General features: G+C 38.8%; 2 protein-coding genes across 2 annotated transcripts in view; one reads left to right on the forward strand and one right to left on the reverse strand.

Annotated features, from left to right (window-relative positions):
- Nucleotides 1-8,018, forward strand: tnnt2a (troponin T type 2a (cardiac)). Its single transcript, XM_044351663.1, has 15 exons — nucleotides 1-114; nucleotides 253-310; nucleotides 524-534; nucleotides 1,141-1,158; nucleotides 2,378-2,440; nucleotides 3,893-3,922; nucleotides 4,078-4,105; nucleotides 4,871-4,934; nucleotides 5,272-5,388; nucleotides 5,495-5,572; nucleotides 5,663-5,773; nucleotides 5,998-6,107; nucleotides 6,244-6,334; nucleotides 6,432-6,472; nucleotides 7,771-8,018. The coding sequence occupies exons 2-15, from the start codon at nucleotides 273-275 to the stop codon at nucleotides 7,802-7,804; spliced, it is 834 nt and encodes a 277-aa protein (XP_044207598.1). The 5' UTR covers nucleotides 1-114; nucleotides 253-272; the 3' UTR covers nucleotides 7,805-8,018.
- Nucleotides 7,780-15,187, reverse strand: part of LOC122982376 (plakophilin-1) — a 20,432-nt gene continuing 13,024 nt past the window's right edge. The window contains exons 11-15 of the mRNA XM_044351630.1: nucleotides 14,875-15,028; nucleotides 14,579-14,765; nucleotides 13,466-13,550; nucleotides 12,245-12,358; nucleotides 7,780-11,799 (exon numbers count right to left, since the gene is read on the reverse strand). Of these exons, the coding sequence (XP_044207565.1) occupies nucleotides 12,284-12,358; nucleotides 13,466-13,550; nucleotides 14,579-14,765; nucleotides 14,875-15,028 (501 nt within the window). The 3' untranslated portion in view covers nucleotides 7,780-11,799; nucleotides 12,245-12,283. The remainder of the gene's footprint in view (nucleotides 11,800-12,244; nucleotides 12,359-13,465; nucleotides 13,551-14,578; nucleotides 14,766-14,874; nucleotides 15,029-15,187) is intronic.

Below are 15,187 nucleotides of genomic sequence, written 5' to 3' on the forward strand. Positions count from 1 at the left end.
CTACACAGTCTGTCCCTTTACCATCTGACAGTCACCTCACGTTCCTGTTAGTGTAAGCGAGGACCTCTCTCCTGCTGCACACTGAGTCTCTCCATCACTCCATCTGATCCTCAGGTAAGCTTTACTGACTGTGTGTGAAACCAGAAAACACTACGTACACTAGAAAATGTTGTAAGGATGCTGTAAATGGTGAAAAAGTGAAGTGGAGCGTGATTTCTAGGTGAATTTATGGAGTCTGTGTTCAATATTCAGATTCACACCTGATCACTGCCATGTCAGACAACGAGGAAGTGGTGGAGGAGTACGAGGAGTAGGTTGAAGCTTTTCTCCATTTCAGTTGTCACATTTAAGTTTCTGCTGTTTCTACTTAAATATACAAATGTGCAAATGTGCAGACATGTACAGTAATTTCTTTGCATCCACTGTAATGACAGCTTTATGTTTCTGTGATATGATGACAGTTGCTATGTAAACATTTTTTTGAGTCATAATAATAATGTACATACCTGTTTCATTTTCACAGGGTGGTGGAAGGTAAGGAATCAGGTTTGGTATGGTTTCAGTGCTAAAAGATGAGATCAGCTGTTAAAACTAAAGCCATGTTGTTGAGGCAAATGTTTTCTCTGCATAATCCAGTGAGCTTGATATAGTAACCTGATACTACTACATACTACATACATTATTATATGGATTTAAAAGGACATTAAAGATATTTTCTTAGTTGTACCCCCGGTCAATGATAGTGTCAAATTGATCTATGAATCAATTGTGAATGCTCAGTCTGATTGTCTACTTGGCATATATTACAATAGCTGCAGAGGTCTGAATATTTCCTAACATTTGATGTTTGTTTGTTTGTGCCCAAAGACTTCCTTGTTGAGTGATTGCAGTACTCAACAAGGAAGTCTTTGGTAGATATTTGGGGAAATCTACAGGATGTCAAATTTATTTGTTCAGTATCTTGATGGTGGTTTCTTCTTCCTGCTCTTCTTTTCCTTGTAATTAGTTTTAGCATTACAGGGCATCACAGTAACAGTAGTTGAATATGCAGCACTAAGAAACCACAGTTTGCATCTCTCATTATGTCATTATGTTTGTAATTTCCTTCTCTTGCGTGTTTCCCTGGCTGCGTGGTTTCAGAAGAGGAGGCTGTAGAAGGTACGGGACTTGTGAACTTTCCTGTATAGCTTGAGTGCTGACATTTATGAATCAAGCTCTGGATCATAAATGAATGATTTTTTGGTTGTGTTGCAGAAGGCTGCATGTAATGCCATTTTATTAGAGCAACAGGTGGAGTGATGAGCATTGTTTCTCCTGACAGTCAGGATGTCTGTGGTTAAAATACAACAGCTGTGACGCTCAAGAATGATTGATGAAATCATTCATGAGTGATCTCACCATGCTTTAAAAAAGTTCTTTCTTTCTTTCTTTCTTTTTTTCTTTCTTTCTTTCTTTCTTTCTTTCTTTCGGCTGTACTAACCAGCTCTGTGCTTTGCTCGGCAGAGGAGGAAGGGGTAGAGGAGGAGGTGGAGGAGGAGGAGGAGGAGGAGGCGGAGGCAGAGGAAGGTACTGCTTTTGCTTTGAGCTGAAAAATGTATCTTTTGAAATAATCCATAGACAGTAAATGTCAAGCTGGATTTGTGGACATCTTCTGTAACTACTTGACCTATTTTCAGTCAGAAATCATACAAGTATTATTGAGAAATAAGGCCAAAGCTGAAAATCTCCATTTAACAAACTGGCAATGTCAAACCAAGGAGACTAGACTCTCCTTGGTCTCTGATCCAACGTTTTTGAATGATCAGTGTTAGCGCCACTATCAAAAGCTCAAACAAACTTTTCTGAATCCACAAAGTCAGCCTCTTTTTGCTGTCAGCGATGGAGATATTTCAGAAAGTGTCGCTCATGAACTGCTGAATGTCATTTTGTTTTTGAATACCACACATGCCTTGTCACTTGAAATCAGAGTTGTGAGAGAATATTGTCATCACATCTGTCCGACTCTGAATGAACACACACGTCTATTCACGTGTACTTGAGTGCTATCTGCTTTAAATAGCAGAGGTGGGTAGCTCATTCTCTCACTTGTTATCTCTCTGCAAGGCTCTCCATGTTGTCTGTCCTACTCTGGGGCACCATGTCAATCCAACAGTTAAACGAACATAATATGGATATATCTTCAAAAAAAGTGCAAACAAGCTCCTGTAATATGAGGGATGATGATGGATGACTCTCACCATGAATGTGAAAAATGAGAGGTCATTGACAAGGAAGGGTGATCATTCCAATAAGGCAATGACTCAGCAGCACACCCTCTGACTGTCAAGATATCTCACCGATATGTCACTATCTGCTCTACAATCTTCCTTTCACCCAGAGGCCCCGCAGGAGGAAGACAAAGCGGAGGAGGAGGAGGTGGAGGAGGCCAACGAAGAACAAGGTGAGGAGTTTGAAAGTGGAAAACTTTGTCGTATGGTGCTTGTTGAGTGAAGACAACATCCATGCATAGTATTGTGCATGTGTTGACATGCCGTCCTTAACCATCAGTCAGAGACAGACGGAGAAATGATCTGCTATCTCAGTCACACGTATATGAAGGTCTGCAGTTACTTGACAAGTTCAAACCCACATGTCTTCTTCCTCTCGCTCTATCTGTCTGTCTTAGTCACACTAGACACAGTCACTGGTTGGGAGCAGTCCCTCGGCGGCCCATCCCACCCAACCCTAAGGCTCTTGGTTTATTAGTCAGAATTAGGTGTCATTGTTTGCCATTTTCCTTCATCATTTTCCTTCTCTCTCTCTTGTTGCCAGTTACATGAAATGTCAAATTCATTTTAATCTTTCTGTCTCATCTGTGCCTTTGAATAAACAAATACCCTGAGAGGCACCTGTCATCTGATGTGTCACACCTTCACACTGGACAGGTGAAGGTGACTGTTCGACTTATCAAAATGGTTTGTGAATGCAGCATTTCTCCTGCCAATTCAGTGTATCACCCAAGTGTTTGTTTTTTTTTGCCAATGCTAGAGGCACAGTTGTAGGGAAGGCGTCTCTCTGTCTGCTAGTCAGTTGATCGGTTGCTCAACCACTTTACTCCGGACAGAAATATGCCAATAATATAACATCTATGAAATTTTTTTCTGCGGGAATTTGTTTTCCAGACAAGAATTTTTATTTTTTAGTGAAATGTCTCAACAGCTATTGGATGACTTGCCAGATTTAATATAGATAATCACTGGATAAATACTAATTTTACCAGTGAAATATCTCAACGTCTGCCAGGTATCATGTATTGGCGCAACATTTTTAACAGACATTCATGATGAATCTTGATGACTTTGGTGATTTCCTGATTTTTCATCTAGCGCCATCATCAGGTCTCTTTCCCATCACCCTCGGCTGTAGCTACTCGTGTTCAGTGCTGAAGATGGTAAACATTATACCGGCTAAACATCAGCATGTTAACACTGGGAAGCATTTAGCTTAAAGCACCGCTGTGCCTCAATACAGCTGCACAGTGCCACTAGCAGGGCTGTAGTCACCAACACCACCATTCTTCCTCTAATTGAAGGAAGAATGGTCAATTTTTTGTTTAAAATGTTTGGTTGAGTGTCATTCAGAGGTCACAGATACCATGACTCTTTTTGGTGAGAGACAGCTTATTATCTTCCTACACAACCTGTCACACCTCTCCAGAGTGTTATTTATATTTGACATATGCATCACTTCACGTTTGACACGCAGAAACACAGATAAGCAGGGCTCTGTTTTGGTCTTTTTCTTTATTTCATGTTCTCCGATGTATCACTTTGTCTCTCAGCAATTTTGTCTAACACACACACACACACACAACAACAACAACAAACTCTCAAGAATTTTAATTTGGTTTCAGATGAAGAGGGGGAAGCTGAGGAGGGAGAGGGTAAGATTTTGTCTAAATTCTATCAAAATGAACACTGTGTGACTCTATTGTCTTGGTGTATGTGTGTACGTGCGTGTGTGTGTGTGTGTGTGTGTGGGTGTTTGGACTCACTTATCAGTCACCTCTCTTTCTATTTTTATTTTCTTGCACAACAGAGGAGGAGGCCAAGCCAAAATTCAACAAGTGAGCAGCACACTCTAATGATGCGCACACACACACACACCTACCTACAAACACACACGTTTTTAATATTAATATGCTATTTCCTGGATGCTAAAACATGAAGTAAAATAATAGTTTGACAATTTATTTGTGAGATGAAAAGATTGAAACCACTGTCATGTCTGTCCGTTAAATATGAAGTAGGAGTCAGCAGCTGCCTAGCTTAGCTTAGCATAAAGACTGGAAACAGGGGAAACACACTTACAGTAAACGTACCCCTGATCAAAGTTGTTATACCTAACCTTAATTATAGACCTAACCCTCATGTAACTATAATCCTTACTAACCCCTTTGTTCAGAAATGTCATTAAATTCGGTGAAGAATACCGACTATGTTTAAATCTAAAGTTGACTTGGGACTTGTGATTTGCAAAACAATGACTTGTTCCTATCTCTGTCTAGGCTATATAGTATGCGGTTAGTTAAAATTAATTCTTTAACTTTGTGAGGTAAAAACAAAATTAAATGTCTTCAAAGTGTGCAACTAAATTAATAAATGTAGAAGCTGCTTCTGAGCAATTCCCAACAATTCACAGACACAGACACGCATTAATACATTGAAGCACCATTTGTTTAGCATGTTTTTAAACCTGCTGATTGCATTTTATCCTCATTTGATATCTGCAGAAACAAAACTAATTATTTTCTTCTGTTTTTATTCTCTTCAGTTCTTTCTTACTCTATTTTATAGCTCACTCTTGTCCTCTTTTTAAAAAAAATCTCTAGGCCATTTATCATGCCCAACCTCATTCCTCCCAAGATCCCAGATGGAGAGAAAGTGGATTTTGATGTGAGTGACAGATTTACTTACAGCCCGTACTGTGACATACGTTCCTCCCTAAGCATGTAAAATGTAAATTTGGTAAGATGTTGTGTTGGGATAGATATGCATTTTCTTAAGTCTCTATTCAGTATGGCTCGGTATATATTTATGACAATTTTTCGCTACATTCCAGCGAAACTCGAATTAAGCTCTTTTTGTTTTGATTTATGCATTGTGTCCCCTTAATTTGAGACCAATAAAAAATGTGTGTATCTTGTCTTTCTCTAATGAGGAAACCAATGAAGAATAGGTGCATAACATGTAATACAAAAAGCGCTGGCTTACTGAAACCCTGTTTCTGTAGGACATACATCGTAAGAGGATGGAGAAGGACCTGATGGAGCTTCAGACTTTGATCGAGGTTCACTTTGAAAGCAGAAAGAAGGAAGAAGAGGAGCTCATTAATCTCAAAGAGAGAATTGTGAGTTCCCTACACTATGGCCAATTTAATACAAACCTATTAATACACACACGTAACATTAAATATCTGGTTAAGATGTGTTAAGTTCGGATAATCTGTTGTGCAGGACAAGCGCCGTTCTGAGAGAGCAGAGCAGCAAAGAATCCGCAGTGAGAGAGAGAAGGAGCGTCAGAAGCGTCTTGAGGTAGAGCCCGATTCCAGCTGCTGTAATGTAAATTTTAATTCTTACATTTCACTCCTGGTTCTCTTTCTCTCTGGATCCGTATCTCTTTAGGATGAAAGAGCTCGTAAGGAGGAGGAAGAGGCCAAGAGGAAAGCAGAGGATGACGCCAAGAAGAAGAAAACCCTGACCAGCCTGCACTTTGGAGGTTACATGCAGAAGTTGGTAAGCAGGTGGAGGTTTCATCATAGGTGTGAAGGATATTTCATATTTCTTTAATTTCTTAATTAGACGTTGCTCACAACTCTTCTTTTGGACTTTGGGTAACATTTCACAGTCTTAACTTGGTATTTCTGAATTACTTAGCTCCAAGATTTCCATCAGAATGGGGAGGTAAAGTAGTTAAAATGTGAAGGACCAGAGTGATGAATTATACCACTTTCCTGCAGACAGAGAAACGGAGTGGTAAGAGGCAGACTGAGAGGGAGAAGAAGAAGAAGATCCTGATTGAAAGGCGTAAACCTCTGGACATTGAGCACTTCGGCCAGGAGAAACTCAAGTATGTGGGGAGTATTTTTAAGTATTTTTGTTAGGGAGATTCTTTTTGATAAACATGAGGCAATGAAAATAATCCCTCAACATAAAAAACCCCCAGCCACCATACAACACCATTTTTCTGTGTCTGTGTCTAACAGGGACAAAGCTAAGGAGCTGTGGGAGTGGATGTACAAGCTGGAGGCAGAGAAATTTGAACTGCAGTACGAGTACACCAGACAGAAATATGAGGTGTGTGTGTGTGCAGCAATATACAACACATATTATTAAAGGCACAGGATCTAATAGACCTCCTTAGAGTAACATTTGCATGTTTTCTTTGTTTCAGATAAATGTGCTGAGGAACCGTGTCAGTGACCATCAGAAAACGTAAGAATGCATAATCTGAATCTCATTTTTTCTCTCCCTGACGCCACACACACCTTTCACACAGATGCTCCATGACCATGAGCTTAGAAAGACAGATCATGTGACATGAACAAAAATTGTAGTCCAACTAATACCCTAAAATGTAAAAGAATTAGGATTAAAAGATGTACTCCAGAAATTTAGTGTTGCACTTCCATTAAATTGGGGGACAAATAAAGGTCAAAATTGAAGAAGAAGAGGCAGACGTATCCTCACTTTTAGCCCTTAGTTTAAGTCAGAGACAATGGATCCTATATGTCCCATGATGCAACTCAGTAGCATCTTTCGTTACACCTTTCTTGCCTGATAATTTCCTATGCCCACACCCAAATCCAACTCCAGTTTATAACACAAAAAATTGAAGTCTCAGTCTAATGCTGTGTTCGTGTCATATTGGATTTATTATAATTATGAGATTCTGAGTTGTAAATATCATTCACACCAACTCGGGAAATATTTCTTAAACTTTTTCTGATATATCTGACTTGGCACAACGTAATAAGGAAGTTACTGAAAACCAAACAAAAATTTTCGTTCAAAGTGACATTATATCACCATTTTTGCAAGCTGAGTAGTGCTGTGCCTCTGGAGTAAATTAACTTGATGTTTAAAATTAGTGAAGTGCCCCTTTAAGATTAGAGTTAACTTTAGGTTACCAAAACAAAGTTGGTTACGGTTTTGGGTAGTCTTGTAATTCAAGTTCTAAGAATAATGGTGGAGCCCTAAGATCATACTGCAGTGTCACCGACAAGAGCTACGAATAAAGGCTGCCATAATTAGAATATATAACTGTTTCACACAAACAATAACACAGACATGCAGCAGAGTCAGACACAACAATTAAGTTGTTATAATTTGACTCACCCATGTTCTATTTCATATAAATGGTGGGATTAAGGTGCTTATGTGCATATGTAGCAGGCCTTTTGATGCTTGTTACTATCTGAAGAGTGCAGGCACCTTCCCCTCCCTGTCACATTCCAGCTCTCATTTTGCTCATCTTTAAAAGCACGCCTGCCCCCTCGAGGCTCTGTTATTCACTCTAACTGGGTAAGCTTGATGTGGCAGGCAGGTCAGCTGTCACACCTGTCACAGACACACTGAAAGAGCACTTGAATGTCTGATTATTTCTGATGATTATCTTGTTATTTTAGGAATGGACTGTAAAGGATTCTGCAACCTCAAAATGTCTGCCAAATGTGCAAATGCAAACAAAGTTGTGCCTTTTATCCCATGTGACACTTTCTTGTTTTCAACAGAACCAAGAGGACCAAGAGAGGGTTAAGGAAATAAGACACTGACTGAACGAACAGTGTAACCATCGGCCTCATCCTGCAGCCAACGCCTCAAATCAAACCCCAGCCTTCCTGTCACACCCCAGTCACACCTGTTTCCCCAATTCCACCACCTATAAATTATATCCAGTTCGATCTCAGTGTGTTGTTTTTTCCGATTCCCACCCTTCAAATTAGATGCTCTGTGTTTATGGGTGTAAATAAAACAATCTCAGTTAAATCAACCGTCTCTTGCATGTTAAGACCTTTCGGAGAGTGTGTGTTTGTTTATTGGCATCCAAAACGCCACAGAGTGTAAAATGAGTCTAACTCTAAAATGACATGAATGTAGCCTATAGCAAAGACAGGAAGAGACATCTTTCAACTCAGAGACAGGCTCTGACATGACTGAGACTGTCATAATGCTTCTTGGGCTGATGCCCAGACCTCCACCCAATGCACTCAGCCACACCCTTGGGTGAAAGTAGAGTGAATCATTTTCATTTTCCAGTAATCCTGGTGATAAAACCCATTTAATGAGGAAATGTAGTCCCTACTCAAACTTGTCTTAAAAGTATATCAGAAACTCACTTCCCAGCAATTTTACATGACGACATTCTTGGTATTGATCAGACATGCAGATACAAAACAAAACCAATTAGGTCATTGGTGTAGATCTGATCTGTATCATTTCTCAGCACTCAACCACCCAGTGGAGGGACACGTTTTTACAATAAATGTACTATACCTGAAAATGATCTAAATTTAACTATACACAATTAATGTCCATTAAAAATACAAAAAATATTAGCTGGTTGTTTGAAAACAGTATGAGGCTTTGAGCATTTCCTTGTGCTTACAGTGAGGTTTAAATAATTCATCAACAGATCGTGGCGACAGCAGTAAATGAGTCATACAAACTGCATCTGCAAAGTTTTTTTTTTTCACTCCTTTTCATTAACTGTCAAGAAAGCGCCAGGGGCAAAACTTAAATGGAGAGATAACAGTTGAAAATATTTTGATAGTGATGTGTTGATGTCCAACAGACATGATCGATGACAGATAAAACTGTCATGCATCATAGTTTATCGCTTCGAAGAATTCAAACAAAAACCAAAAAAACAAAAATCTTTTTATATACTCTATACACTGAAGAACAAGCTTGTTGGTCCAGTCAACTTATGTGGAAAATCATTTTTAAAAAGTGTGTGGAGAAAAAAAAAAGAGACTAGAAGACTATGAAACTCATTTCGCTGAATTGAATAAATAAAGCATGCAGAATACAATAAAATGAAATAAAGCATATTGTGAATATTAGACATGAATGATTTGTGTGAAAACTGTACAACTGTGCAAAGTGCAACACATCCAAAATCAGCTTTTGGAAATGAAATCTTACCAAACATGCTCCAGTCAGACCCTAACAGCCACACTCAAGACTCCTCATTTTGTTTTCATTCATAGTTGTTCTCTTAGTCAGAGAATGGTATGCTCACGCACCACAAAATCTCTGCTGGAATGAAAACTTTGAGCTTAATTAGTTCAAGACATCTTCAAGCAGTGTTGTATAGAGAGATCAGTATCTTCCACCATCTAAAAGAATACATAGCACACTGAACTGCTTTGAGGTTGGCTGTTAAAGAAAAGACCACCATTTACAACTCATCTTTGTATATGTGTTATTTATTCTATGTACAGACTGAGTGACGGGGAATACTCCTAATTATATGCCACACACACATTTCTCCAAAAATACATTTTAAGCAATACTGACGTCAATCTTCCCTATACAGGATGTCTCAAGCATAAAAACAGTCCACTGAGGAGTATTGTGGGGTCATGGGGAATCCCCCACAGTTGCCAACCGTCTCATCTCGTAGCAGGGGAGGTTTAGTGATTTGTAAAGCTGGGTCTTCTGAAAGGGTTCGAGTTTTAAGAAGATTTAGAACCTGTTTTCAGTAAACAACACTGTTGTTGAGATGAGAGCGGATGAGAGCGGATACCTTGTAATGACCTCTTAAACCTTAATGGGTAGGTACAGTAGCAAAAATTACATATGACATGTTTAGATGATGAACTATATATCTGATTTTAAATAAAAACAGCATTTAAACAGTATGTATTCAAATGTGGAGATCCTCTTGCTTGTGGTTCATCTAAAGTTGCACACATAGTTCATAATTCATTAGATTTGTGTTTGAGAGCATGGCCCCTTCATCTTCATCTGCTCAGTGTGTTTGGGTTAGTGTTAGATCAAAGAACACTTTAAAGACTCTCAGTGTGCAGCCAGCAACTGACACTGACAGGTTTTTATTTTAGTCTGAAATTGGACTTCTAAAGTTATTCTGAGGACTGACTATTCATGTTGCTCCAAATTTCTTTACATAGTTGATAAGAGTGAATGGGCACCAGCTGTGCCCAGGTGGTAATGTCATGTACTACATTCCAATCCTTCTCTGTCTCTGATTTATCAGTTTATGCAAGAAAATAAACAATAATGACAAAATTAAACAACATATAATATAAAACATGTAAATTTAAATCAGCATGTTTATGACAAAGCAACTGAAGAGAAGCAGGCACTTAGTACTGCACTTTAAAGTAATAGTTGGACATTTTGCAAAACGCACTTATTTACTTTCTTGCTGAGAGAAAAGATTGCTACAAGCTACTGTCAGCAGCTTGTTAGCTCAGCTGAACATACAGACTGAAAACAAAGAAACAGCTAACCTGGTGTTGTCCAAAAGTAACATATTTTCACTAGTTGATCATTAATTAAGAGTTATCTCTCAATGGTTTAATCCACAGAAAAAGTGTAAAAGCAAAACATTGTGGTTTCACAAGTCCGGCACATAACCCCCTGTAAGACCCCAAAGTGTCATTTTAATACATTCGTTTTTGTGTGCATTAAACAAACAAGATATATTGTGTTAGTTAGTGAGCTTTAGAGGTGCAGGTTTGTACCTTTGGACAGAGCCAAGCTAACCCTGCTTCCCGTTTCCCAGTCTTTATACAAAGTTAAGCTAACCAGCTGCTGGCTGTAACTCCATGTTCAATGAGACATGAGAGTGGTATCGATCCAAACCAATAAGTGTATTTCCCAAAACGTCAAACAATTTCTTTAACTATTTATTAAGCTTTTTCAATTCATTTTTTGTAAAACAAAATTCTGAATCACAGAATGAAACAGATGATGAAACAAAGTAACAAAACAATCCAATAAATGGCATTAAACATCAGAAATGTAGCATGTCCTTGCTGTCATATAGAAACTTTCCGAATCCCTGTTTTTTTTCTCACTTGAACTGAGATTTTTCTCAGTTCTTTCTATCAATGCTTTATATACTGTAGGTACATTCAGTGTAAAACCTATTAACTTCAACAAAGCAAAAAACAACAACAAAAAAATCTTTCAAATCTTGTTATTATTTCACTTTTTTTTTATACCTTTAAGGAAAACACACTCTTTGAATATACAAGATTTCATCTGATAGCAACATTATCACTAATACACTCAGGCTTTTTTTCCCTCTTTCTAGCTTTTTATATATTTTTCTTATTTCTTTCATTTTTGGCTACTCAGTCCTCAAGGCCACAGTAGATATTTTATCATTAAGCCATTGCAGATATGATACATGTGAATCAATATCATGTGACTGTAGATGACATTGTCTGGTGCACTGTGGCTCTTGGGTTATGAGGAACTGGGTTTAAGCACACACACACACTTAACCTACCAAAAACACACTCACCCATTTATATACACAGACAGAAACATATCGAAATTAAATACATACAACACCACAGGATTATTCATGAAATTAAAAGCTCTCTTTTCTCTATTGTATGTACAATATACGATTGACTCATATTTGATTGAGCTCTGTCAACAAGGACAAGGTTATTATGAAAAATGTGAAGAAAGAATGATTGAATAAATGAAAAGAAAAGTAATTTCACTCTCCTCATTGAAAGGGTGTGGCCACAGAAGTGTCTAAACATGCTGGTTTCCATCTGCAAGCACACACACAAGGACATGCAAGAAAAGGGGCAGAGACAGAGAGAAAACACTTTACTCCTTTTGATGCACATTCTGCTCATTTTGGTCCCATTGAGTCTTAAAAGCTTTGGCTGGTGATTTTTTTATATTTTTCTTATTGTCAACAAATCTAACATACAGAGCCGAACCAACAATGAACTCACTGTATTGTGCGTTTATCCAAATTCTGATTTATCATATTCCTCTGTGCCGTAGACGTAACTATTAAAAACATGTCAAACATGTCCCAAGAGAGAGGTTTGTGTTTTTAATAGTTTTTGGACAACAACAGAGGTCTACGGCACAGAGGAATACGATATATGAGGCTTTGGATACATGCACAATACTTGTAAGTAGGTTAAGTCAGTTGTTGGTTTGGGTCTGCATAAGCAGATACAAGCATTCAGAAGCGTATTATACCTCTCGGCTTCATTGTGCCGGTCCACTTGTCCGTCACTCTCACTCAATGACTTGCATTGACTTGTGCACTGCTGAGGTGTTCTCATTGACAAAAAGGGATTTGCCCATCCCCAGCTGCAGATGAAAAAGTTTAAATGTAATCAGTTAAGGGTGTTGCACACATGTATGGACACACACACACACACACACACACACATACTTCAAGCCTTGCCACAAAGTAACCAGGTTATTGGCAAAGCCTGGGTAAACTTACATAATGCGCCCTGGTACTCCAACGATGAGTCATTCTCGCAATTAAACCTTTGTCTGCTATTGGCTTGTTTGCAAAATGACAGTGAATTCACAAATCTTTTCAAAACAGGCGAGTTAAAACATTCTCATATGTGTTTTAACACGGTGAATGTTTGTAAGGAGGGAAGTGTGCACCAGTGGAACAATGAAAGCAAAAACTCTCCCCTGTATATCACCCAAAGATCAAAAACGATACCACTCAAATCCTCACAAAAAATTCTCACCATTAATCACTGCAGCTGACATGTTGATATTTGGATTTGTTGAATTTATCAGGACAGGATATTTGCGCGCACATGCACACACACACACACACACACACACACACACACACACACACACACACACCCTTACTCTAATTGTGAAATGAAATGTACTGTGTCAGCAACTTGCGGTAGAGGAGCTTCAAGGCAGCGTGAAAACTAGTTTTCCCTCGCTTGCAAGCTCTACTTTTCTGTCACTTTTGTTCTTAATTTATGACTTTTACTTTGCTGCTGTTCATATGATACTTGTTCATACATGCTATACACATATTTCAAGAAAAGGTTTCATTCAATCTTTCTATTCTCCACCCTGTCGCTGTCTTTTGACCCTTACTTAATCTCCCCTCCATGTTTCCTGTATTACACCTTCCATAATAGACAGTGAGCACTGAAAACCAGTCTGCCAGGATTCCAATGTGATTGTTTCTGTATTCACTGAACTCCAGGGTGGGGCAGGATTGAGGAAAATTGACTGTGTAGCCAGAGGAGTAATAATAAAGACCTACCCATTTATGCTGGGCCCTCCTGCTGCTTGCGCAAGGAAATATGAGCATGTGCTAAGCTTTAACCTGACACATGGATATGACAGGTTTGTGTTGTGTCTACCTAAAAGAATTAAAACACACCGTCAGACACACTTTTTGCATTTCCATTCTTTCTAATTTACCTTTTTCACAACTCCTTGCAAATTCTTCTCATTCCACAAGCTGTAGAGCAACAGGGAGGCTGCTTTGCTGCCTTTGGGGAAAGACCTAGAACAGACGGGTAAAGGTCATTAGGAAAAAGCACTGGCTGGCACAAGATGAGACGAATGGAAAAAAGAAGCAGACAGAAACAATTAAGGCAAAGTATGCAGAAACAAAACAGGCATGTGAGGAAAAGAAGCACTGAGCATGTCACCTGCACTGCATACAATATGTTTTACATATGTTGACGGCAGAAGACAAAAGTTGACTGTGTTTGTGCTAAAATAACCTTTTGACCATAAGCTGCAATGACAACTACAATGATAGTGGTAGTTTAGAAAAGTTACATGATATATACTCACTGTTAAAGGGGAAGAATGCATAACAAATATTTACTTTAACACATATTGTGAAGATGTTTATGTTATTTATAGTGCCTTGAAGGGATAGTTTATCCAAATTACAAAATACAAACACATTTTCTCACCCTAAGTTGTACCGTATCTAACCATGGACATAGTTTAGATCTCTGAGATTTGTGTTGTCACAGCAATATTGAGGAGGAGAATGTAATTTCATTTTGTAGTGGTCATATCATTGAAAAAATACAAAAGAAATTCAAAAGCAATATCTCTTTCCAGATACAATTTCCCAGTTACTATTGATAATCCAACCTGTCAATGGTTTTCATCAGGACTACTTTTTTGGTAGAAAGTAGTTGCAATTGCAGCTGTTGACTAGTGTTCAGTAACAGGCAGGAGATAAAGAGATGTTGTTGTGAAATTCTTTTCACCTCTATTGTTGGAAGCAGGAATCTCAAACAAATCTCAAAACATGGGCAGATAAAACTCAAAGCTATCTGCATGACTGAAAACCTCTACATGTAAGTCAAAATATATTTTTATTTTTTGGCAACTGGGGTGAGCTAACCCTTTGATCGAGACAAAGCATGTAAAGTTTATTTGTATAGCACCTTTGAAACACAGAGGCAGTTCAAAGTGCTTTACAGACTGTAAGTCCAAGAAATACATTCAAGATGGTCGCAGCTTTGAAAGCTGAGTTTCCCACACAGAGATGAATAAATAAAGACTCACCCATTCTCGCTGAGGTCAGCCAGTGATGACACCAGTTCATTATTAATGAACTTCTTGCTGACCTCAGTGTCCGACAACATCAGACTCCGTGCCGTGCTGCAAGCTGTTGCTATAGTTTCGTCTGAGTTCCCCATCTCCCGGGGGCCAGAGGAGAGGAGACCGGTGAGCTCAGGCAAAATCTGCTTTGCTACAAAGAAGACAAAGGAAACAGTAACTTAGTCACTGCTACCTGAAAAACCGACAGGCAAACTATTCCCCTGAAACACCTATTATCAACATCTCATGAGTCTTCTTACCCATGGAGGTCTGCAAACTGCTGGTCCGAGACATGTTTCCCAGCAGGGACATGGCAGTCTTCTGCAGGCTCCGGTTAGGTGACTTTAACAGAGGGGGCATGTGCAGCAGAGCCCCCAGCTTCTGAACCAGAATCTGGCTCATGGCACTGGATCCCTGATACAAAACATGTTTGCATTGTGGAACCAAATCCAGTTGACTTTGAAATAATCTAATACAAATAACCTCTGAATCACTGTAGACAAAACTCCACCCTTTCTCATAAAACCAGCCAGTTCTACTTGTGCAGTTGTATTATTAATCCTACCATCTCCC

The sequence above is a fragment of the Thunnus albacares genome, chromosome 5 (genome assembly GCF_914725855.1).
Source record: "Thunnus albacares chromosome 5, fThuAlb1.1, whole genome shotgun sequence".
Taxonomy (NCBI): domain Eukaryota; kingdom Metazoa; phylum Chordata; class Actinopteri; order Scombriformes; family Scombridae; genus Thunnus; species Thunnus albacares.